A 26,778-nucleotide genomic window follows, 5' to 3' on the forward strand; every position below is an offset into this window, starting at 1 on the left:
GCATCCTAAAGAAACTTTCTACATTCTCAGATTCAGAGAGGCAAACTCTCCACTACTCCTGTTGGCTTCATAAGTCATGGATAAAAAAAAAAAAAAAAAAAAAACCTTTGATATTATTATCAGATATCCAGTTTGTGTGGATTCCATTAAATTACTACTATCAAAATGCTTGAGAGCTAAATAGTATGACTAAGCAATCAACAAGAGGAAAACAAGCAATGGCCTAAAGAAGATTTTTCAATTTTTTGGTGTAATACTTAGCAACTGTTGTAAGGTATGAGAATGTCAACATTGCCAAGAGCAACTCTCTCCTCATGCTTCAGTAACAGGAATGTAAACCATCAAAGCCTTTGTAGAAGGCCATTTGGCAACTTAAAAGAAAATTTAGTATTAAGCAGCTCTCTCTGAGCAAGCAATCTCACTTCTAGAATTTAGCTCAAAATCATTGGCAAATATACAAGATATATATTCAAGAATGTTTATCATAATGTATTTTATAATGAAAAAACTATAAGCTAAATATGAAATGGTTGCTGCTTACCTGCATATCTTATCACACATAAAATGGAAGACTATATAGCAATATTAAAGGTGATTTTAATAATACTAAGTAGTATTGAAAAATATAAAGTGTTTCTAAATTTAAAAAAAGACAAATTATATATGTGGAAAATATCACTTTTTAAAAATATATATATTTAATTAGGAAAAGGTCTAAAGGACTATGTAACAAAATAGTAATAAAAGTTACTAAGTTCCAGGTTTACCTGAGGAGTTTTTAATTTTCTTTTTTCTTTCACTGTTGAAATTTTAGAAAATATATGTGAAAAATTAAGATTTAAAAAAAAAAACCACTTGGTACAATACCAAAAGCAATCTCTAATACAAACTCTGGACTTTGGGTGATACAATGATGTGTTACATGAATTTATAACATATGTACCACTCTAGCAGTGGATGTTGGTAGTGGGGCAGGGTACATGTGTGGGATGGGAATTTCTGTACTCCTGTTTAATTCTGCTGTGAACCTAAAATTGCTTTATAAAATAAAATTTTATAAAATAATAAAAAACTACCCTTTCCTAACATAGCATCACTTCCATCATCCTGTGGACCAAAGCAGTTGGCAAGTGTCAATAGGAAAAGAAATCATTTTAAACCTCTTGCTGGAGATGTGGAAAATCACTATGTATAGAATACAAAGGATAAGGGTGATTGTTGCAGACATCTCTGTAATCTACAATCTGCCATTAAAAGTATTTTTTTTAATTCTACCAATCCTAAAAATGTAGAAGAAAGAGAAGCACTGAAAACATGAGACAAATAGCCCAAAGTGAAGATATGTAGAAAAGTTCAACGTTAAAATACCTTTTGTTTCCATCAGTAGATTGTAAGAAAGTCTTCATAAATTGGGTTTTTCTAAGTGTGTGCACAAATAATTCAGTAAATTGAACAAATCATCATCCATATTTTTTTTAAGGAGCCTTTAAAGGGCCACCTTACATAACCCTTCTCTGTAAAATGAGTTTTCATTGTGTAAAACAGAAGGAATGGAGCAATTACTCAAACATCTGCTAGGCTTTCTCACAGGGCCAATGGATAGGAGTCAGAACATACCAACTCTCACAGGACTGGTAAGGTGAGAAAAAGAAATAAGTCCTGCTACTTCTGCAAACTCAAGGAAGAAATTTGGCAGAGGCAAAGCAATCAGAGGAGGCAGAGAAATGAGGCATCCTGTCCTGTGACAACACGCAGGGGCCTGCCCTATGGCTTTCCTTTTGCTGCAAACATTCAAAACCTCTGTTTTCTGTCTTTAGAGTTTTTTCATACATGTGGAGTCTTCCTTCATTGGGCCTCTCCAGACTGAGTTTCACTTTCTCCGTTAGACAGCAGACTTGTTCTTGGAGGTGTCGCCTGGAGTTCATAGTCCAGCTTGCATTTTAATTCAGAGTACAAAACATCACAAATATATTCTCCACATCTGGAGACAAATCATTTCCTTTTCCTGCATGAGTACTATCAGTCAAAAATGACAGAAATATTTTTCCTGCTTAGACAGATCAACTGGAGCAAATAGCAGCCTCACGATAATTGAGGACTTGATGATGGAATGGTTTCACACATATAATTCTGGTTCATTCCTCAAATCACCCACTCTTCCTAGACATTAAAAAGGCCCCCAATTCCCAATTTCCAGCTTCAAATACTCTAATGATTTTCCATTCCCATGGTGGAAAAACCAAACAAAGCTTTTACTGTGGCACCTAAATTCTACCCCTAACTTTAGTTCCCAATGCCCTGCCCCTATTGTCTCTGCACTCCAGTCACACAGATCTGCTATCAATTCCTCAAATGGGCATCAGAACTGCACATGCACTCCATCTGGGTTAAATGTTCATTTCCACCCCCAATTTTTCCAGTTGATTCCTAGCCTTTCTGCAGTTTTCAGTTTCATTTCACTTCCTTGGGTAAGCCTTTTCCAATCTCCATAAGCAAATCAAATCCCTGGAAGACAGCTCAACTTAGCACTTTCCTCAATTATGTTGAATGTATTTGTATGACTATTTTAATACATTTTGTCTCCATTAGCAGACTGTAAGTTCTATAATAACAACAACTACCTCTATTTTTACTTATCAATGTGTCCATATTATCAGTTCAATTCACAACATATATATTCCATAATAGTTAATAAATCTGTAGGGTAAGAAGACCCTACAGTCACATTTTTAAAATATGAAGCTGAGTCTCAGGGAATTTAAGAGATTTTCTTAGGGAATTACACAGGCATTTGGTTGCAAGGTATTTGATTCCTGATTTCAAGGCCAGGAAATGGACTGAATCCAAGGATCTTCAGGTCTGGGCAGTGTTGCATGACACATAGCAGGCACCTAGCGCAGACTATTGAATGAAGAAATGAAAATAAAAATGAAAGTAGGAAGGAATAAATTTGACCTTCAGTGTGCAGAGAACACTCTTGGTTGTGACATTGAGAAGGTCATCACCTTTCTAAGGCTCAGCTGACAATGATCTCCATGAAACTCAGAGATCCTGTGCTTCCAAATTCCTATACGTCGGCATCTGTCTAACAGCAGGAACCAGCAGGAACCTACATGTGGTGGTGGAGTTATTTAGCAGCCCAGGTTTGACTCTACGTTTTGTATAATTTTTAATGTACTCCAAGAGCAATTATCACTGTGCAACAGAGGTAACTGCAGAAGCAATTACATCAAGGATAACATATGGTGACTATGGAAACAATGGGAAATTATTGCAGAGTATCAAGCAAAGCAGATGGAAAAGCATTATTATAACCTTGGCAATTGACCCTGGGACTTCTAAGTATTCTCGGAAACAAAAAAAAAACTGGACAAAAGGATAGAATTTGAGTTTTAGTTTTGCATTGTTAAATGATTCAGCAACTAATATAATGGAATCATGATGGAATCATTCAGCCAAGAGTTAAATAGAAACTGCAAAGGAAAAGGCACTTTCTAGGGAGGCATAGATATATGCTGTTACCCTGGACCATTTCCTAACCAAATTTCCCACTAAATTGTTCCACAGTCTAGAGCTAGTTGACCTCTCCAATTTTATATCTCACTCTCTCCCTAATCTACCCCATGCTCTGGACTCACAACTCACTCTGTTTTGTTTTGTAATTTTTTCCCATTACTCCATGATAAACCCCACGGTTCTTTCAGGTTTAGCAGAAATGTCATTTTTTCTGTGAAACCTCCTAACATGCTCCCATGAAGAATTAAGTGCTACCCCATCTAGTTATCACTTGATGCCCAAGGTCTTGATGCCTGTAAGACCTCTGAAGACAGGGGTCATGGCTTATTTATCCTAACATACCCCAAGCATACAGCTGAATGCCTGACATTCAAGAAGTCTACTGAGTTAAATACTTAGTGTAAATTAATCAATAGATGGATTCATTGTAATCAAAAAATGAGTCCTATTGCATTAATCCCTAGAATCAAGTATATCTGGAAGTAATTAGTGATTCCCACATTAAACCCAGAGAAGTAACTCTAATGCTAAGAATTTCAAGCACTCTGATATGTCAATAATAGAGTTATTTAGAAGGCATAGATATTAATCATCTTCTTACCATATGAAATATAATAAACTCTTCTCTCTGCCAGGCACAGAATGTTTCACATGAATTATCTTATTTAACCTCCCAACAACCCTTAAAAGTATTATTATTCTTATTTTCAAATAGAAAAGTAGAGGTATCAGTGGATAAGTAAATTTCCCCCAACCATAGGCTTAGTAAATAGCAGTATTGGGATCTGAACCCAAATCCTAAAACCTACACATAAAACCTGAACACTAAACCCTGAATTTCTTATCACCAAGTTATTCTCCTTCTGGTTAGAGGACCAACCCTTGTATCTGAACTGTGAGTCATACTCTTTATCTTTAGTGTTTTTCTTCGCTTCTCATTACTGTTAATTTTACTTTCATAGAAACTTTCATTTAGATATTTCATAATTATACCTGGAAGATTCCTCTCACCTTCACTAACATTTATAAACATTTTAAGGACTCACTTTATCCCTCAATTATAGAGAGAAGAACACCAAGATATGGAACAGTTATATAACTTGGTCAAAGTCACATAGCTAATAAGTATCAGAGTCCAGAGTAACCCCAAGCCATCTGATCCTAGCAGCCCAACACTATCGTACATGTTCCAGAGGGGTGGGGGATTTCTGTATCATTTGGAATCCCACATGGAAGGTGTCTGGGTCTACGTTACCCACCCAATTGGTTCCTGAGTCAATCCAATTGAAACAGCCAACATCACATAGGAATATGGATGCCTTCCCAAATCCATGCATTTTTGTAAATATAAAATAGTGCAAAATATCTGTATCAAGTGGTGTTTTACCTCATCTGCTTCCAGGCCTCATTTCTGTTTTCATCACTAATTGGTATTGTCCTGCATTAGTGTCAACTTAATCCTTTTAGGAAAATAAAGGTAAATATCTCAATCCCATAATTACTGTCCTGGTTGATCAGATTGTTTTCTCATTTTGTTGAGAGGTTATTGTCTACCATCACAGTTCTCCAGATGAGGTCTTGACAAAGCAATAATCACTAGCATTTAATTAGTCTTTATAAAATGTGCCAGATAGTGCTGATCTCTGCATCCAGATCTGTTTATAGAGAATCAATTTACTAGCTTTGTCTTACAGTAAAGAATCCTGGGATACTGAGGACACTGACAAGGTCCTTTGGATGGATCTCACAAGTCTCTGACTTTGCAATCTAGACTCTTCACCATTCAGCTGTTCTCAGTCTCTGCTGCCACTAATCTAGTATCTTTCTCCCACTCCCCTCAGCCCCTGTAATTAAGGAAAATTATTCAGACAGAATTCAATTTTCAAAAAGTAGAGTACCTTAGAAGGCCCAGGTCATCGCCATTCAAATCTACCATTTTCAAGACTACCATTTCCTTGTCCGTGTCTGAAGAATACCTAGTCAGCAAAACAAAGAAACTTAGTCAGCTCTTTATTAGAACCCAGTCCTCTTACATTACAAACAGTGGAAACTGACACAAAAACAAAACCACACACCTCTCTGTAAGTGAGGCGATCTGACATGCTGTGTCCTGGGTACTAACTGTACCCAGGACTCAGAAATGGTTTGTGATCAGAGATTAGGGCACTAGGCCAGCTCACTGGAGATGAAATACACTTTTTTCTGTAATATATGTCATTGAAATTTCTTAAAAAAAGAATTTGTCTTTGAAATTTCTACTTATATGAAATTTAATGGACTATCATAACAATAGCAGGGAATATGCAAAATCAAAAGCACTTATGACCTGTAACTTAACGTATTCTTTTATGCCCTTTCACAGGAAATCAGATTCTATTTTCTAAAAATCAATTCTTTTGAAAGTTACTGAAAAATTGCAGACAAATGTGAAATGATAGTCATCAGGTTGAACTGAGGTCTTACTTTATACTGACGTAATAGCAAAGTACTTCTCTGTGACAAACCTTGTTTGTTGCTTGAAAAAAAAAAAGAAAATAATCATCTCGCTTAGTTATTCCATGTAATTGCACTAGTTTTATTTCTTCTTCCTTCCAGTTTCCATATTGTTCTATCCCCTCTCTCAGATGCATTCTCCTGAACTAACATGACTTCTTCTGAATAACAGTAAGAAAAGCTATTCATTAACTTAATGAATACATGTTCTGCACATTTTTATCTCCATTTTACAGATGAAGAAACTGAGAGCCATTAAGTAAATTACCAGAGGTCACAAAACTAGGAAGAGATAAAGTTAAGATGAGACCATTATTGTACCCAATTCCAAAGCTCAGAGTCCTTCAAGTGTGCCCAACGACACCCACAGCCAGCAGAGCGGGAAGGCACAAGCGTAGGTCGTGTGTTTTTCCAACTCACTTATTATTTCTGCTTGTCATAGGTTATAAACATGTTTTTAAAATTATATTAACTTTTGGGCCTCAGTGGTGCAGGGGTTGAGAGCTGGGCTGTGAAGCTGCCTGCAGTCTCTGCAGCACCAGTTCGATTCCCGGCCGCTGGCGAGGGTCCCACATGGCGCGCAGACCTCTCCTGACGCACCCGCTGCTCCCCTCAGCAGTGTACTTTGTCAGTCTGCCTGTTCTGCTCCCTGATCTGGCTCTGGTGAATTCTCTCACCCTCCCGCACTTCTGACTGTACCCAGTGCTTGTATAAAATAAATAAATTAAATTAAAAAAAAAGTTTTAAAAAATTTTTTAAAAATTTATTAATTTTTAAGATCCCATGGAATTCATGAGGTAACAACCCCATTCTTAGATTCTATTTTCTAAAGGACACACATGATTTTGTTTTGAAAATTTTGCCCTCACCTTGCTCTCTCTGACTGTGGATTCTGAAGGTAAGAAGAAGGGCTTCGGTTGATCTGGGTATCATTCACCATTCCTTTACTGATAAAGATTTTGCCTGGTTTCATATTTCTGTGTGCAATCTCAATGCTCTGTGGGTTAAAAAAAAAAAAAAGGTAGGAAATTTAAAACCATGGTGGGTATAATGACTTAGTCATTATAAACAGAAAAGAGCCCTGTGGACAATTAGCTTTGTCTCCAAACTCTCCCCACCTGGGACAAAAGCTGGAAAACCACAGGACTGGTGTCACTACAAAGGTTAACAGATGTGGCCTTCAGCATTGAGATAGAAGTGCTGCGCATAGGGAGATACCTTTATGGATCAGTACCTTTCTCTCTCAGGCAGGCTGGGCGAGGAATGCTCTGCCATTTCAGATGGCCAAAATGGGAGACATGCCCCAACAATGCTGGCATCAGATTTGTTAGTATGTACATGTTCCCACCCTCCCTACCCACCCTATACCACCACCTCCTAAGGCAGTTTTGACTTAGAACCACAGTAAGAAATGCATTTTTCATCATAAATATACACACCAATATACATATCTTAAAACAAAGTTCACAAAAGAAATGATATTCTTACTGTGTTATGCACTCTATTTTCTAGTCTATTTTACTCTGGTATTTTAATGTTTATTGCAACCCATAAAGTTGATGTCATAAAGACTTTTATAGATAACTAGCCAAAGTATGAAAACTTTGTTGTAAACAAACTGTTGCCTTTGCCAGTTAGATTTCCAGATTTAGGGGCTGACTTTCTGAAGAGAAAAAATGAGAGAGAGACTTAACCCAAAAGGCAAAGGAATGAAGAAAATATTAGTAAGCGTTGTATGCAAGAAAATAATAAGCTGGAAGACAGGAAAGAGAGGGCCTAAAAACTATCCAAACCAAGACTAGGAGGAGGATTTGGGCTATTAGCAGAGAGTACCATGTGGGTCTCGAGCTGCTATAGAGGACTTGAGAGGTAAGGGTGTGTGTTTATAAAATGGTTTCCCTTCTATGCTTTTTGGAAATACAAGGAAAGATTGGAATCACTTGTAATTACTTTGGATTCATTGATGCATTTCTTTAAGTGTAACTTTATACAAAGAAACCAATCACAAGGCACTTCATACATACAAGGGTTATATACAAAATGTTTTGTCTCTTTAGACAACTGCATGAGGCTTACTGACATAAAACTCTCCTCTTCCAATCAATTAGTACCTCAGGCCTAACATCCCACAGCCTGAGCTACAAGGGAGTTCAGTTAGGGAAAGACAGATACTAAAGCTATCCTCAGGTTAAGCTCCTCCATGGACTCTTCACATCACACCAAATCACTCCTGAACACTGTAAACAGCAGTAAGCAATGGCTGCAAGTGGCGCATCTGCCTACCTTCATGATGCCCGTGACCATGTACTGAAAAGTTCGATTGCTAAATCCCTCACTGGCTAATACAAAGATAGTATACTGGAAATATCCGGCAGGACCTGAGTGTGTGTGAGTACCACTCAAGATAACGTTGTCTCTTCTGTACAGGGAGCCATATTTACTCTTCAGTCTGTTCAGGACCTTTAGGAAACAAACGAATAAAAAACAGAAATAAGAAAAGGCAAACAGGAGCTTAGCATGAGCAAAGGCTCTGATGTGTCTAATCACTGATCCAAATCAGTGACATCTCTTATGAAGTGCCCTTCACTCTATGCTTACCCATACCATGTGTCACCATAGTAACAACAATAATTGCAATAGCTAACATTTTATAGGTTCTTGGTATGTGTAAGCACAATGCTATGTATGTATTACATATTATCATTTAAAAGATCTTTAAAACAACCCTCTCAAGGTAGGTGTTTTTGCTGAGAACACAGAAATGTAAAAAAGTTAAATATTTTGCCCATTGATCTAATCAAGACAGAAGAGCCAAAATCCAGATCCAAGTCTCCCTAATTATAGAACCAATACCTGTACCTATTCATCATTCAGCACATACTATTAGTATCCGGTTACTGTTCTAAGCACTAGGAATATAGAAGGTTATTATTCTGAAAAAGCTTTTATTCAAATAAAGGAGAAAGAGTAAATAATGTATCATGTAGTGATAAATGCTATGAAGGAAAACATTGCTGTGTAAGAAAATGAAAGTGATAGATGTGATGAAAGCTTTTTCAAAAGAGGTTGCCTTTCATCAGAGGTTTAAATAAAAAGTTCAAACTTGTCATGCAATGCCTGGGGGAAAAGTATCCTGGGCACAGGGAGCAGACCATGCAAAGATGTCCTTAATGCCTCTCTTTTAAAAATGAAGAACTCAGTATTCCCAGACAAATTATTGGCCTGGGGGAAGCCAATTTCTATGACCTAAGGAAACCCTACCAATTCTGTGCAGAGGGTCTTATGGAAAGGGACTATCACTCACTAGTAACCTTGGAAATGAGCCTTTAGCCTCAGCTTCGCCTTCAAACATCTACATCTCCCTACCAACATCTGAGTTCAACCTTATGACACAGAAGTGATCAGATATGACTTCTGTTCTAGCATAAATCTTAATCTAGCCACTCAGGCATTCCTAACCTACAGAAATCATGAGCAAAAATACATGAGTATTGTTACTTTAAGCCTCTGAGTTTTCCGGATAACTTTTTGCAAAGCAATAGATAGTTAATACAAAAATCTCAGTAAATGTTTAATGGGTAAGTCAATCAATGGACATCAAAATGCATAATTAGTGACATTATGTGGCACATCCACCTCAAGAAAATAGCACAGATAAAATTCGTGATCTTGCGGAGTACCTACTTCCCATTATGCTTTAATCAGCAGCAATCTTAAGTTTGGTATTATTGTGGTTTCTTTGTGAAAGATGTTTTGACTTTTTTATGTCAAAAATCCTTAAAATGATCCAGCAGAAGTACCAAAACCAAAGAAACCACTTTCAATGTAGGGTTCTATCACATAATAAAATGATGTAAGCTCATTTATAGCCGGGATGAGCTTATCTTATGTACTTTGTCCTGTTTACTTTTGGTTTCTGTCAAGAGTAGTGTGTTGAGAAGACATCTGATTCCAAATCTGAGCTTAGCAAAAGAGACTACTTTTTGATCAACAACACTGTCTACCTCAAGAATGGCATAGGCAGTGGCATGCTAGTAAACTATATCCCTGAAGGAAAGGGGAAAAAAGCCCTCATTCGTATTGATTGCCAATTTTTGCAATCCTTAGCCATTGTCAATTTCAAGCTACCGAAAGTTTAACAACTAGCTTGTAAAATTCCTGAATACTTAACAACTGGCACTTGTGAGTGGGTACAAGCCAATTTCCATCTATCACAGGTAGATAGGGAGTCACAGCAACCTACGTGCTACATACTTAAAAGACATAAAGACATCCATTCAACCTCTTCTATTTTAGGTGAAGGACTACATCACCCTCATTCTAGTCATGTGGTTACTGAATCAGGAAAAGGATCTTACAGATCATCTTGCCTCAATAACCTCTTCATGGCCCAAACACCTATTGCTAAGACACCACACATCCTCATTAGCAACCCTGAAATACCAGGTAAATAAAGGAAATATGATACAGCCAGACTACATCCCTCTGACCAAGTAGCCCACATTCCATTTCAATAAGTTTTCACAGGAGTCCAACAAGATGGCAGAGTGAAGACACTGGGCTTGCCTCCTCCACACACTCATAAATAAATTTTAGGAGAACAAAGTCAGTAACCACTGAAAGATAAAAAGACAAGTCCAATATATTTGGAGCAAGGGCTCAATGAAAGAATAGGAGAAACTTCAAGTGAACTGTGTTTACAGTCCAACCAGGGCAGCACAACCCACAGAGAGAGGGGCAACTGCTATCTGGAGCATCCCTACAGGTGTTGATTCAGAAGTGTATAGCTTCGTTGGGGACTTGAGATCCAGCACTGCCCTCTATAAAGGGATGTACAGAGTTGGTGCCCAAAACAGAGGGCACACTTTTGGGGAATTATAGGAGAGGGGCATAGAGCGACGATTACGAACTTGAGTCTGAAGTTCCCAATACAGAACAGTTGGAGCCCATGGGAGGACCAGCAGGGAGAACCAGATGAGATCACCTGTATCTCCTCAGAAGAGGCTACTAATTGCAGTGAGACTAGAATATTCAAAACACCAGTTACCACCACCCCCACCCAGGCTAAAACCAAAATAACAATTGAACACTTTCACTAAATAGTTTAAGCACTTCTTAACAACTGAAGTAAATACTCTGGGGTAAAACTCTGTATGGAAAGGGAGGCCCAGTGTGCTTACAAATATTTGCTAGGAAGGGAGGGAAGAAGGGAAGAGAGGGAAAAGAGAGAAAAAAGGGAAAGAAGGAAGGAACAAGAAAGGACAGAACTGCTGGTCAACTTTAAAATTCCCCTAGGCCTACTCCCAATTTTTATTCTTAAAGAAGGATAACGTTAGGATTATGGAATCCAGTGTATTTCTTCAGGTTTATTCAAGAATCAAGATCTAAAAAACTAAAAATTATAAATTTTTAATTTCAAAATAAAAGAAAGAGTATAAACAGCTCACAAATGCCTTATCCTAAACTACAATCGCTGAGGGAAGCCAATTTCTATGACCTAAGGAAAGCCTACCAATTCTGTGCGGAGGGCCTTATGGAAAGGGAAACCCTACCAATATAAAGTCAGACACATATGACTTGTGGGAAAAGAAAAGGAAATAAAACACTAAATCATTTAGTAACAGTGTCTGCAAATAATCATTATAAACAGCATGTTTCCTATTTTATAAAGAAGTGGTATTTTAACACAGAGCAAAGTTACGTTAATGTCTACAGCTCACTTCCTAGCCTTCAGTCACCATTCCATTTCCTATTACTGACACTCCTGAGAACATGACAAAGGGTTGGTAGGTCATTTTTTTTCCTGCCCTGCCTCACTGCTTAGAGAACTTCCTTAACCATTCCACGCTGGGAATGCCATCAATCTTGAAGCTGAGAGTGAGACCCTGCCTAAAAACAGGTCTTATAAATAAGGTTAAAGGCAATTGCTTAGATACTTTTATTTTTCACATCTTCCCATGACTTAATTTAATTAAGAGAGGTCATTTACAAGCTTCCTACTGGGCCTCAGATTGCATAGGGAAGTAAAAATGAAGAAGAGATGGTTCAATGGTGCCTACTATTGACTTGGCAGCATCTACAAACTAACACATGAAATCCCTCTCCTCTCCACACTCCGCCCTGCAAGCCTACCTTCTGATTCTCCTACTGGGCTAAAGACCCCATCATTTCCCAAACAGAACTATTTTGGATTCCTTAGAAAAACAGTCGCGTGCAGTGGGACTGTGTACACACAAGATGCCTAAGATTGAATCCCACCTTCCACTGTTCCTAGCTGACAAATTATTTTATTATTTACAACTCTGTTTCCCAATCATCAAGTGGCGTAATAATAGTACCTCCCTCATACAGTTGTTTAGAAGATTAAATTAATTGATATATGTGAAGCACCTGAAGGAATAAATTAATTAGTGTAGATGAAGCACTTAGGACAGTGCCTGACTCATCACAGAAACAATGTTAAGTGTTATTTTTATGTCTTTTCATCCCCAAATCTCATTAGCACTTAATTTGACTTCTTGTCACCATTTTTTTCTTATACTCCATTGGTTTCAAACATTTGTGCCAGTCTCACATGAGATAGGGAAAATTGCCAGGCAAAGTTAAAAGTTCTTCCTGAAACCCTGACTTTCTAATTATTTCAACATTCAAAAGCCTCATACTCCCCTGATTAAATTCTCTCTATTTGAAATGCTTCCTGTGATACTGTTTTCTCAACTGGACCATCACCAATAGAGCCTTAACATTAATGTAAAGAATCTGCCAATTTGTGTCCTCATTTCTAGTTCCAGTCTATACCAATACACCTAAAGCGCCATTGATTAATTATTCAAAGGAAAATTGTGTTTGCTTCATTTCTCCACTCAAAGTTTTCAAGAATCCTCATCACCTGCAAAATTAAAATCAATTTTGCATCCCAGGACCCCTCCAAATATAACCAATACACCTCTTAGCTGTATCTCCAACTACATGCCTACATACATCCTGGAAGAACTAAGCTCTGTCCCTTGGAAGAAGAGTCCACATTCCTCCTTGTGTTCATGCTGCCCCTCCATATGCTCTCCCTCCCTCCCCAGATTAGCCACTTAAAAAGCTGCCCATTTAGGCACATATTAAAAAAACTAGCAACAACAAATGTTGGCGAGGGTGTGGAGAAAAAGGAACTCTACTGCACTGTTGGTGGGAGTGCAAACTGGTCCAACCACTGTGGAGAGCTGTGTGGAGATTTCTGGACCTACTAAACATAGAGCTTCCATATGATCCAGCAATTCCACTCCTAGGTATTTACCCAAAGGACACAGAAACATCAATTCCAAAGAACACCTGCACCCCTATGTTTATAGCAGCACTGTTTACAATAGCTAAGCTTTGGAAACAACCCAAATGCCCAAAAATAGATGACTGGATCAAGAAGATGTGGTACATATATACCATGGAATATTACTCAGCATTCAAAAAAGATAAACACATGCAATTTGCAGCAACATGGATGGTGCTGGAAGGGATCATGCTCAGCGAAATAAGCCAGAAAGAAAAAGAAAAATACCGGATGGTCTCACTCATAGCAGGAATCTAGAAAACTTAAATAAGGGACCAGGAAAATGAATAACTATAAGAAAGTGAAAATCAAAATCAACAAAAAACTATGAACCAGAGACACTTTTAGGGGGGCAGGGGCGGGAGGGGTGGGATTGGGGTCAGAATGGGGGGGCTGCAATTGTATGGGGAATATAAAAATAAAATTTATTATTTAAAAAAAATTTAAAAAAAAAAGCTGCCCATTTAGAAGGGGGAAGGATAGTGGGCAAATCAGGTGAAAGAGGACAATTGTATGGTTAAACAGACAATTGGATTTTTAATGGCAAACTTAATGTATATACACATGTTGATTTTTAATGATGCACACCTGAAACTTCTATTATGGTATAATGTTGTATCACATCAATTGGAAAAAAGCACAAAGTAAAATTCTGTCCATTCCAGTGTCACTTCCATTTTGAAATGTTGCCCCTAATTTCCATTTCCTGAATCACCAGTGATGGTTTTAAAATACCATTTGTCCACAAATTTTTTGCTATTCCTGCCTTCAGGTGCAGTTTAACTTTCCTACAGTTGAGGGTAAGCTGGACTTAGTGAATTTCTCCTAATGAATAGAACAAGGTGAGAATGATGGTGTGTAACTTCTGAGGTTAGGTTATAAAAGGCACTATGGCTTCTTCCCATTTCTTTCTCTTGAGTTACTCATTTTGAAGGAAACCAGCTATTATGTCATGGGAACACAGATTGGGTAACTGAGGTCTTCGCCAATGGCCACAAGTGAATCTTCATGAAAAAGGGTTTTTCAGCCCCAGTCAAGCCTTCAGATCCCTGCAGCCTTTGCCAACATCTTGATTTCATGACACCCTAAGCCAAATCCACCTCATTAAGCCTGTCCTGAATTTCTGACACACAGAATGTCTGAGATAATGAATGCTTGTTGTTTTAAGCCTCTATGTGTAAGAGCTATTTGTATCAGTCAGGAAGAGATAACTAATATTATATATCATTGCATTTTACTCCAATGAATTTTGGTTATGTGCCTATTTCTGCTACAGTCCTTTCTCCTTCTCCCCAACTAAGCAGTAAGCTCAAGAGGGACATGGACTATGATTCATTTAGTTATGTGTTCCCAGAAGTGACTAGCAGAGTCTTATAAAAAGCAGGTGATCGATGCAGTTTCAAGATAAAAGAATGATGCCTCTTTTAAGAATGTGTCTTAGGGATCAGAAGTGTATGTTTAGAACTCAGCTTGGCACTTACTAACTGACTTTGGGAAAGTTATGCACCTTTATCCATAACATGGGGATAATAACAGATCCATTTTAGTTATGTGGTAAGTGTAGATAGGGAAAATGCTTAATTTTCAGCTCCTTGTGTTTCCATAGATGGCAGAGGCTTCCATTCTATTCCCCACAGGAAGTGACCTCAGAGAAATGTTTTTAAGTCTTCTCATCACCCCTTCTCACAGGCCTGTTCACAGAGCAGAAGACAATTATCTAAAGAAAGGGGGTTCAGGGCGTCCCCTGGTGGTGCAGACAGTTGAGTGCAGCGCTGTGAAGCTGCCCGCAGCCTCTAGAGCCCTGGTTCAATCCCGGCCGGCCAGGCAAGGGTCCCACATGGCGCAGCAGACCTCTCCTGTCTCACCCGCTGCTCCCCTCAGCAGTGTATTTCGTCAGTCTGCCTGTTCTGTTCCCCGCTCTGTCTCTGGTGAATCCTCTCACCCTCCCGCGCATATGGCCTGTACCCTGGTTCTTGTATAAATAAAAAAATAAATCTTAAAAAAAAAGAAGGGGGGTTAGTGATTAATTGGCACTTTCAGACTTCTAACAAGTATTAAATAAGAGAACAGAAGGTCACCTGGAATATAATAAGCATTCAAAAAACATTAGCATGAATAAAGTGGCTGAGTCATCAGCCCATCAGTGAATTAAAAGCAAAATTTAATCAAGAGGACATAGAATGAAAAGGAAATTATACCTCATATAATTATTTGCTGGATTGTCAAGAGTTTATAAAGTTGAGGGCAGGAGAAACTTACTGGATGAGAAACCAGGAGGGCTTCGCTGTTGTCACATTCATCCACAGACTTTTCTTATAAATCTTGTCTTTGCTTTCTCACTTCACTTACCTCTAGCCTGAGTCGCTGAGATATCATGCCTATGTCAACGCTGACAAACACCGTTCGATTTGACCCATCAGGTTCTGCCATGATGAAAGCACGACTGTATAATCTTGTGAGGATGCCCCTTGCATTCTGACCATATTTGCTATAACCCATCTAAAGAGAAAAAGAGAATCAGAGCCACTCTGTCACAGTTTCCTGCTACCAGAAACCAGGCACACCCTGACAAGAATAGCCCACTTAGGGAAGACAAATAAGATAGCACATGTGTTTTCAAAAACAAGGTCCACATCATAAAAGAGGCTTTACTCATTTGTGGAGAAAAATACAGAAGCTGTATTAATGGCCAACCTGCAAAAAAGGAGCTGGTGTGGTTTAGGAATTTCTTTACCACCATGGAGATCTTTCAGGGTTTTTCTGTTCTTTGAAAGAGAAGCTTTTCTCCCACCTGTCTAAGGTAATACACAAGGAAATAATTCCCCTCCCACCATCCCATATTGCCCAGGAATGTCCTGAAGATTGAAGGCTCCCTCAACTCAACTGTTTGATGAGTGATTTCTTTTTCTGGGGGAAAAAATGGTTGCTTTATGATGAAGTAATCTTTACTGAGAATACCTAATCCTGGCTTTTACCATATGGTCCCACCCTAAGCCAAGTGAGATCAAATACATCTACCCCAAACCCCTTCTTTCATCACATCATAAAATCCACCTTGAACACTATACCCAGGTCTTCAGGATGCTTTCTTTACTGCTTACGCTAAGTCTCCTGTGAGTGTTCATTTAGGATTCACATTCCAGAGTCATTTTTCAGAGCAGACAGGAGGGAATAAATCCTGGAATCTGAAGATTATTTGGTATGAAGGAGAGAATCCCATCAAACAATCTCCATGCTCTGCTTTACTCAGGAAGGACTGGTGTAAATAGACACAGGTTTTCCCCGTCAACCAAAAGTAGCGTGTCCTATGAAACCTAGCAGAAGCCAAAATGGCATAAAGCAAAGATGCAATTGCCACTAACTTAAAGAGAAAAATTTCTGAACATTCCCAGGACCAAAAAAATAACCAACCAAGATCATGTGAAATAATACATAAAACTTAAACTAACACCAATATATAGTAACATCAGGAAGTTTATGATAAATACACAGCTTAAGAAAGTAGTTCCTAAGGAAGATGCCTGACTGTGCCACCCTGCCTTGTATAATAGCTGCTGCAAACAAGTACTGAACATTATTTTTGCTTTTCTTGTTTTGTCATAAAAGCATAAATCCTCTTCAGATTTCCCTCAGTGAAAGCAGATAGTCATAATGTAGGCCTTTTGTAAATGCAAAGTGGCATAATGTAAACTTTTAGAAAGTAAAGGATACCTGTATTTCCGCAATCAGAGCCAAGAAGTTGCATGCTTCTTATAGCTAATAGATTGGCAGTCTATAGGCCATGCCCAACACATAGAAGTGTTTTACTTGACTCATACAGTGTAGGCCCATACTGGGTTTCCAGTTTTAACTAGAGTTGCTACATTTTCCACTTGAGAGATGTAAATTCTCAGATCTTCAATCCAAAAGTTCTCTGGCTTCACTTGAAAAAATACTAAGGGAGAGCAACCCTAAGTCCACAATCTTACAAGGCAGCAAACAATTACAGCCATGCATTTTGTAGTTGCAACATAATCCCCACCACTCCCTACTGCCCCCCACACTGAGTATTCATGAGCTACTGATCTTCTTACACCGACCTGCCTGAGTCATTTATGGTACCTGCTTCTTCCCTGTAGTATTTGAGCTTGCCCACCCTACCACTTCATAAAACAGTCACTATCTTAATAAGAGTTATGGTTCAATATAAGTTTCTATCTTCCTTCTAGTTCAATATTCATAGTATTAGACATCTAGAAGATGATGATGTAATAATCCGGAATAAGTGCAGGATAACAATAAATTTCAGTCTTTTTGAGGGATCCATGCTTTACCTACCAAATTGATATCCGCTACTTGTCCTGTGCAGTCAGCTCGCCCAACTCCAATATGGTAGCCACTGAAATTCTGAAATAGAGGAGGCTCTGTGGGTGTGGAGCCCTTGGTGGTTGGAGGATTCTGGGTGCTTGTGGTTATGGGGCGCACTGAGCTTTGAGGTGCTGTGGAGCCCTTGGTGGTTGGAGGGTTCTGGGTGCTTGGGAAACCTGAATTTAAAAACAGAGTAAGACATATAAGAAACAACATTTCAGCCCAGTTATTTGTCCACATCAATTTGAACACATAGGTTCAGGTTCCTGATGAAAAATCTTTGTAGTTTCTTATATTTAATATGTATGAAATAAGAAATGTCTCAGGAGCTTGTTTCATATGATTCTGAGGAGAGTTTTTTCTTAGACTGAAGATGTTTTGTATGATCAAGTCCTCCATAAAATGTCCTTTAGCTTTTCATCACAAGCCATTTCATGTCAAATCATTACCCTCATTCACTCACCCTGCACTTCTGCTCCAGCTGAACAAATCAGCTGCCAGTTACAGGAGCACGGCCTACTCATCCCATTTCCTGTGGATTTGTTTCTGTCATTCTTTCCTCATACAGGTAAGGATGTATGTACACACACACACACACACACACACATATGTGCAGGTGCACATGCAGAATGATATACAGACTAGAAGGGCAGGTATCAAAAACAAACACTCTGGGTTTGAAATCTCACTTACTGTTACAAGGCAACTTCAGTGTGAAATGGGTTGGCCTGACTGTGGGTCCTCACCCATGCACTTAAATGGGATTTACAATGAGATTCAACTGCAGGCACACACAGAAAGGTTAATAAAGGGTTTGTTTACAAAAAGGGGGACATGAAGAAAGGAATAGCTCAGGGAGAAAGAGATAAATTGGTGAATGCATACTACAAGTTCCACTAAGCTGGAACCCCAAGAGCACACTGAAATCCAGCAAAAAAACAAGGACCCCCCCCCCAAGGCCCACATGCCCAGTTATACACCAAACCTGGCAGCTTAACTCCACCCTCAGTTCCCATCAATCCTTCCTTTGGTGACATTTTGGGATTTGTAGTCCTTGTGCCTTGGATCTCTTTGGACTGGAGCAGCAGTGGGGTCCATATAATCTATTTGTGGAGTTTGTTCAGGACATCCTTTCCCCCCAACATTACCTCTTACTTGCTAAATTAATGTCTTAGGCTATTTCACTCAAGCTTTCTCATATGTAAAATGGAGGTATTAACAATACACTACTTAACTGAGGTTGTTTTGAACAATAAATATACTTAAACATATTAAAATTCAGAACAATGACTGGCATACAGCATTGGTTTTATTTACATATTTAGATATCTTACATGTATGTTACTTGTGTGTTCATTTCTACCAGGGACAACAATCAGGAGTGGCCAAGGCAGCAAATATCAGTGTCACAAGGTATTAGTCATCAGAAAGTACCTAGACAAGATATTAATAACTAATTTCTTCTCATATTAGAGAATTTTGGACCTCAAAAATAACCTAGAGCTTACCTACTAGTCCAATCGCCTCCATTTTACATATGAGAAAGCTGAAACCCAGAGAAGTGACTTACAAACATTTCAAGCATATAACGAATCTGGTACCCAAACCAGATGCTTCAACTCAGAATCTGTTATCTGTTCAGCCATAGTCTAGCTGGAGTTAGACGCCCTATTGTCTTATCCCCAAACCCATGTTTCCAGCAAGACATCAAGAATTGCAAGGAAGGAAAGAGGCATCTTTGCTATTGCTTCATTGCTACCAATGGAAGACTGTAGTGCCACAGCCAAAGCCAAACCTCGTCAAATAGCCAAAGGCAGGTTCTTAGCAATCAGTCTCAGTTTTCAAGTCTGTATGATGGTGCCAAGACCAGTGCCTACCTTTATAGAAGTTTTATGAGATTTTAGTAAGAAAATGATGTAGACTCCTGACAACAAGTTCTTGACCCACAGTAACCATTCAATAAACAGAAATTTCTACTCTGAAAATAGTTACTTTAATAACTATAACCTCCCCGAGTTGCAGCCTCCAGATTCTTTAATTTTAAAAGCTAAAACTGAGTCCTATGGAGCCTTTCATTTCTAGCAGTTCAAGACTCTGCTTTGCCCACTACTGGAACAGAGAATCTCTATTGCAGTTTGCAGGGAATTCTAAGCATGAGAATATGCTAGAGAATATACTGGAAAGGTGAAAAGGTAACCAAAGAGAAAATTGAGGTGAAAATTGCTCTTTCTTTCACCATTTGGCCTGTGGTCAGCCCTCCTTTTACTTTGGTCAAAGCATTCAATCTCTACCACCAACTCTACTCATTTTGCAGGTATATTGTCTAACACACCAAAAACTGCCTATAAATGCAGTCTATACTGCTTTTGCTGCATTCCATACATTCTAGAAAGTGGTTTCCTCCTTGCCGTTCAACTCAAAGTGTTTTTTTAATTTCTTCTTTGATCCTCTCATTAGTCCAGTGGTCTTCCAATAGTGTGGATTTCAATCTCCAGGGAGTGGGAGGGTTCCTTGTTTTCTTTTCATGATTTATTTCTAGCTTGATGCTTTTATGATTGGACAAGAGATAGTTCGAATGATTTTGATCTTCATGTATCTGTTGTTGTTTGTCTTGTGGCCCAGAATGTGATCAATTCTGGAGAATGATCCATGCGCACTTGAGAAAAATGTGTACTCGGATTTTTTTGGGTGCAGTGTCCTATAGCTATATGTTAAGTCAATGAGTTCTATGCTTTATTTAGGGCTCTAGTGTCTTTGTTTATTTTTTGTCTTGTTGATCTGTCCATTGCTGAAAGTGGGGTGCTGAAGTCTCCCACTATATATGTATTTTCTTTAATGTCTGTTTTCAGAGCTGATAATAATGCCTAAATATTTTGGTGCCCATTAATTTGGTGAGCATATGTTGATGAGAACAAATACTGATGAAATTCATATGGAACCACAAAAAACCACGAATAGCCAAAACCCTGCTGATGAAAACAAAGAAGAAAGGAGGTATCACACTTCCAAAATTCAAACTATTCTACAAAGCCATAATAATTAAAACAGTTTGGTATTGGAACCAAAACAGTCACACAGACCAATGAAACTGAATAGAGAGCCCAGAAATAAAGACACAATTATATGAACAACTAATCTTTGACAAAGGAGCAAAGAATATGCAATGCAACACAGACAGTTTGTTCAATAAATGGTGCTGGGAAAACTGGACCTCCACATGCAACAAAATAAAACTAGATCACTACCTTTCACCATGCACAAAAATCAACTCAAAATGGATTAAAGAACTGGACATAAGACCTGAAACCATAAAATATATAGAAGAAAATATAGGTAAAACACTACAAGACATCGATCTCAAAAACATCTTTAAAGACTCATTACCCAAAGCAATGATAGTGAAGGCAAAGATAAACACCTGGGATTACATCAAACTGAAAAGCTTCTGTACAGCCAAAGAGACATTAACCAAAACAGAGAGACACCCCACCGATTGGGAAAAAATCTTTGCACATCATTCAACTGAAAAGGGGCTGATCTCAAAGATATTCAAAGAACTCACAGGGCTCAACAAAAACAAAATAAACAATCCAGTCAAGAAATGGGCAGAAGAACTCAAAAGACATTTCTCCAAAGAGGAAAAGCAAATAGCCAAGAGGCATATGAAAAAATGTTCAACATCCCTTATCATCAGGGAAATGCAAATCAAAACCACACTGAGATACCACCTTACATCAGTAAGAATGGCACATATCAAAAAAACAAGCAACAACAAATGTTGGCAAGGATGCAGTGAAAAAGGAACTCTCCTACATTGCTAGTGGGAGTTCAAACTGGTCCAACCACTGTAGAAAGCTGTCTGGAGGTTCCTCAATCTACTAAAAATGGAGCTACCATACGATCCGATCTGGCAATTCCACCCCCAGGGATCTACCCAGAGGACACAGAAAGAGTGATTCAAAAGAGTACCTGTACACCTATGTTTATTGCAGCACTATTTGCAATAGGTAAAACCTGGAAACAACCCAAATGCCCAAAAATAGATGACTGGATCAAGAAGATGTGGTGTATATACACAATGGAATATTATTCAGCAATCAAAAAAGATAAACTCATGCCATTTGCAGCAATGTGGATGGAGCTAAAAGGAATTATGCTCAGTGAAATAAGCCAGAAGGAAAAAGAAAACTATTGGATGGTTTCACTTATAACAGGAATATAGGGGAACCAAATAGGACATTAGTGTAAAAAAAAATACAGTACAAACCACAACAAAGCAAAAACAGACAATTGTAAACCAGAGACATCCTACAGGGGAGGAGAAGGAAGAGGGGTGAGAGGGAGGGAGGGAGGAGCACAGGGGACTGTGGTGATGGTGCACGGGTGCCTTGGGGAAGGAGATTCTATGGGGACTCAATCTGAGGGGGTAAGGGGAAGCAAATATTGTCTAAAAAAAGGTAAAAATATGATAAATGTTAAAATAAAAAAACTTTTTAAGTGCAGTCTATACAATATTCAAATTCATTTTTAACAGTAAAAGAGAGAGAGATGTATAAAAATACCATATGAGTCCATGAAATGTCATGAGGACAGATAGCTGGCATTCAGGAGGGCCTGTGGATCCCATTCAGAATTACAGCTGCCCCCACCCTGGCCTCTCTCCCCATTTCACTTCACTTACAGAACCTTATTGGCCCTCATGAGTATCTAAGTTCAAAACTCCCCTCTCTAAAGGTTTATACAAATTAATATTCAATGATTCTTTCATTCTCCTTTGTCTGCAGAAGAAAATGATGCCAAAAAAGTAGACAAAGGTAAAGAGTAGTTACGGAAAAGAACACATTACTGTGAGTAGATCAGCAAAAAAAGTATAAGACAAGTAAATGCATGACATAATGCCAGCCAACTGGTGATTTGGGGCAAAGGTAAACAAGATAAAAATTTCTACCAATACAGAAATAGTAATTAATATAAATGTTGCATGATCATACCAGACAGTTTAAGTAAATATTGAACTGTCCTGCTATCAGCATTATCAGTAGACACTGTCTCTTGCCTAAATGTCCTGTAATCAAGAAAATTCATGCAGGCCAAGGAACACCATCCAAGAAAGCTACGACACTTGCCTTTGTGGTTTTCAATGTTCCCACTAGTGATAAACAAGAGGCTGAGAAGGGCCACTGTGATTGCCGTCATCATCACAAGAACAAAAATCAGCAATGATTCCAATGTGGTAAAGGTGCGTTTAGCCATTTTTCCTGGGGAAAAGCAGAGATGGAAGAAGAAATATGAAAAGCAGAAAAAGATAGAATCACATATTTAAAATGTATGTACTTCCAGCTGCCCATGGGTTAAGATGTCTTCTTTTTTTCATAAGACTAGGTAATACCAGGGACAGTACGTACAGAGCACACTTGCTACTACTTCTATAATGCAAGCCTGTGGCAGTCAAGGCCAGTCACTCACTCTTTGATAAACTTGGATGGGGTTTTCAAAACCTTCTCAGCACAGTGCTCATCCTGGAAGCTACCATCTATCACTTGGAAACTACGCTAAAATCTATTTGCATTCCTTGGCTACATTACACTGCTTTCATTTATGGCACTGATGCTGTTTGTGATTCTGTACACTGGTCTCAGCTGGAACACTTCTGTCAACAGAGATGATGGATGCCCCACACTACCTGTACTTGTGCAAAAGCTGGCCGGGGCTTCTACTGGCCAGAGTTCTACTCTGTGATCACATATTAAGTAAAACTGCCTTTCCCACATGGACGTGAGACCCATAAACTTTGGTCTTTAAATTCCATGTTCTAACTTTCAAATATTATGTGATAAGTATGGAAATTGGGCTTGGCATAAAAAAGGGGGTGGGCATCTTTAGCCTCAAACCAGCTGTTAGTAAAATTTCCCTCTTCGATGATCTAAAGGATCCCACCCATTTTGCAAGCCCCATATCAAAAGACAGGGGAAAGAGTAACTGCAGACAAAGGATGAGGATAAAGACCATGCCTTATGTTCTACTAAAAAAACAAAATGTCCTTACAGATTCTTTAACATATTTTAGGAGAATTTATTATCACTACTATAAAAGGTAAAAACACATTTAATGTAGCAGGAGAAGGTGTAATATGGTAGTTAAAAAATATGGTTCTGAAATCTCCTCCAGTATTTAAATCTCATTTTTGTCATTTACTGGGTGACTGGGAAATCCCAGGCAATGAACCTCAGTTTCCCCATCTTTAAATAGGGATAGGATGACATATAATAATTTTAGTACCCAAGTTACAAAATTTCTATAAAAATAAGATCAGGGCTTCCCCGGTGGCGCAGCGGTTGAGCACTGGGTTGTGAAGCTGCCCGCAGCCTCTGCAGCACCGGTTTGATCCCCGGCTGCTCCCAGGCCACCGGAGGAGGGTCCCACATGGCGCGCAGACCTCTCCTGCCGCCCGCTGCTCCCCTCAGCAGTGTACTTCGGTCCTTCTGCCTGCTCTGCTCCCCGCTCTGGCTCTGGTGAATTCTCTCACCCTCCCCGCGCTTTTGACTGTACCCAGTGCTTTTATAAATAAATAAAAATAAATCTTTAAATAAATAAATAAAATAAAAATAAGATCAAATTATATAGGTAATTATCTGTTCCATGTAAGCTAATAAATGCTCGAAAATGTTAGCATTTATCACTAGGTTCCTAAATAGCAAAGACTGTTCCTTCCTGTCCTTAAAGGGAGGTTATATAAGGTTATTATCAAAATATTACTGGAATCATAAGTAGGATATTAAAACCCATTTTCTTAGCCCATGATTTAGTAAGCCTGAACAATGAGATGGGATTAGACAACAGGATTTTCCCAATATGAATAATACTTGGCTAAAATGTTGCTATCATCAAGAGTTGTAAATTGGTAACAGGAATGTTTAGTATAACCTGGAAAAAACTGGTTTCAATTTGACTTAGTTGACAGGATAAAATGAGGTTATAATTTGTCTATAGGACCTACATTCACAAATCTGAAACTTCAAATTTTCATTCAATGTATTTCATAAAATATGGCAACACTGAGTCAGCATTCTCACATGCCAAGTATTTCATAAAACTTAGTGGCTTCTGTTCCCTTTAGATGGGGCATGCCTTCTCCAACCTGCCATAGTGCCTAGCTAGTGGGCTTCATCCATCTAAGTTGTCACATGGTATATGTAGTTGTTTTATTTTGCAATCCCTGCGCTCAAGGTTAAAATAAGTGTAAGCACTAGCAGTAAGCACTTCAAGGGTAGTTCTAAACTCGAAGTGGACAGACACTAGAACATCTTCCTAGATTTCCTGATTATTTTTCAATTTTCCTCATCTATCAATGTCACCACCACCAGCAGGGATAATTTCAAAATTAGGGCAAAATAAAATAGTTCTGTAACTTGATCTCAATTTTCACATGTAAAATATGCCTCTAAAATGTAATGATCCCAAGAGTTTACTAGTTATTAGCTGCTATTTCAGTAGAAAACTTCAAACCCAGTACACCTACTTCTTCTCAAGGTTATGGTGATATGGTTTTGGCACAAAGAAGACAATTAAAAATGGAAGACAAACAGATGGAACTTCTAGCCCCATAAGAATCTGTGTGCAGATTTTGTCTGTAACTGGTCACGTGGTAGGGTCTGCATAACAAACAAAATCATACTATATCTTTTTTTGCTAGTTTTGATCTACTAAACTGATTGGCGTCACCGGCCTTTTAAACAAATCAACAATAACACTTGATTTAAAAATAGAATTTTCACCTTAGTAGAATTTTAATGATATACCTCATATATTTCTCCACCCTATGAGGTAGCCAACATGTTGGGTCAGCATATTACCGCACTTTTTGAAACCATTAACACTAATTTTCACTGATTGTTAAAATCTGAATTTTAATGTATAGAGCAAATGCCTGTCTGTTCTCAGAAGACAAAATGTACCTTCTAAAAATTGGATCAATTATTACATTTTAAAGTATTCTACATTTCCAAATGGTTATTATTTAATCCTGAAAGGTCAATTATGAAGCTCTAATGACACAATAGTACTTGCCATACCTTTTCCACACTGAGGCCCTTGCTTTTCAAGAGTGTGACAGTAAAAAAAAAACACTTTGGCAAAGCAGATTTTCAAAGCTAAGAAAATGCAGTGAAACTTCAGGGTTTTATCATCTCTGAGATGATTAATGATTCAAGATATCTCCCTCCCCCTCCAAGAAAATATATGCATTCTTACCTGATTCTACCACTCAAAAGAACTTTTGTGTCCCAATAAAGTAAATGGTTGTCCAGAATCTTACTTCCTTCCTCGTTGTAGGATGCTATTACAGGTCTGACTTCTGAGACTTATTAAGTAAAAGATTTTCACAGTCCTGTCAGGAATGTTAGAGATCTTATTAGCATACCTTTATGGGCTAAAGTTTATTGATAACAAAAAGCTTATATGCAAACTCTTCCTAGGATAGCCTGATAGCGAAATAGAAATTGCAGAAGGTCTGCTGATTGAAGGTCATTTCAGTCTGTACATAATTATTCCAGCATGACAGGTTCTGTGCAGTATCTACATCCTAGATCACAAAATAAACCACCTGCTTTACTTACCATAGGTCACTAACAGCAACCAAGAGTGAGAATATATGGTGGACATCAGTGTAGGCTATGGGTCCCACTGGGTAATATTTATACCAGTTTCAAAACAGAAAAAGTGATTTAAATTTTTAATTTTCATGTATAAAAGAATACAGTTTTACATTAACTGAGACTATGAATAATGATTATACAAAAAGGCAAGGATCCTGTGCAATCATTAAACATTAGATTGAAGTGTGCTGGACAGGCCTTGGGTTTGTCTCTAGCTTCAACAGTGTTTGCACGGAACAGACTTGGGATGCCCTTTCTATCAGCCTCCGACCACCCTCCAACATTTTTTACAGTTGCAAATTGAGGAACCATTCTCTCTGCAATCTTCTTCAAGAAAACCCACAACCATTGTTTGGGCTTAGCTCCACATTGCCTGACAACCATGAGCTCCCAGGTTCAGAAGAATTACTCCACCAAGGTAGAGGCCAATGTCAACCGCTCGGACTACCT

At 38.4% G+C, this 26,778-nt stretch overlaps 1 protein-coding gene across 1 annotated transcript in view; it reads right to left on the reverse strand.

Annotated features, from left to right (window-relative positions):
• ASAH2 (N-acylsphingosine amidohydrolase 2) overlaps nt 1-22,927 on the reverse strand; it is a gene marked incomplete at both ends in the record, with an annotated part of 63,838 nt that extends 40,911 nt beyond the window's left edge. Inside the window, 6 exons of the mRNA XM_084244731.1 lie at nt 5,415-5,492; nt 6,879-7,006; nt 8,293-8,469; nt 15,677-15,826; nt 17,645-17,850; nt 22,792-22,927. Of these exons, the coding sequence (XP_084100857.1) occupies nt 5,415-5,492; nt 6,879-7,006; nt 8,293-8,469; nt 15,677-15,826; nt 17,645-17,850; nt 22,792-22,927 (875 nt within the window). The remainder of the gene's footprint in view (nt 1-5,414; nt 5,493-6,878; nt 7,007-8,292; nt 8,470-15,676; nt 15,827-17,644; nt 17,851-22,791) is intronic.
• Nucleotides 22,928-26,778: the final 3,851 nt, after the last annotated feature.

The sequence above is a fragment of the Talpa europaea genome (genome assembly GCF_964194135.1).
Source record: "Talpa europaea genome assembly, chromosome: 10".
In the NCBI taxonomy this organism is placed as follows: Eukaryota; Metazoa; Chordata; class Mammalia; order Eulipotyphla; family Talpidae; genus Talpa; species Talpa europaea.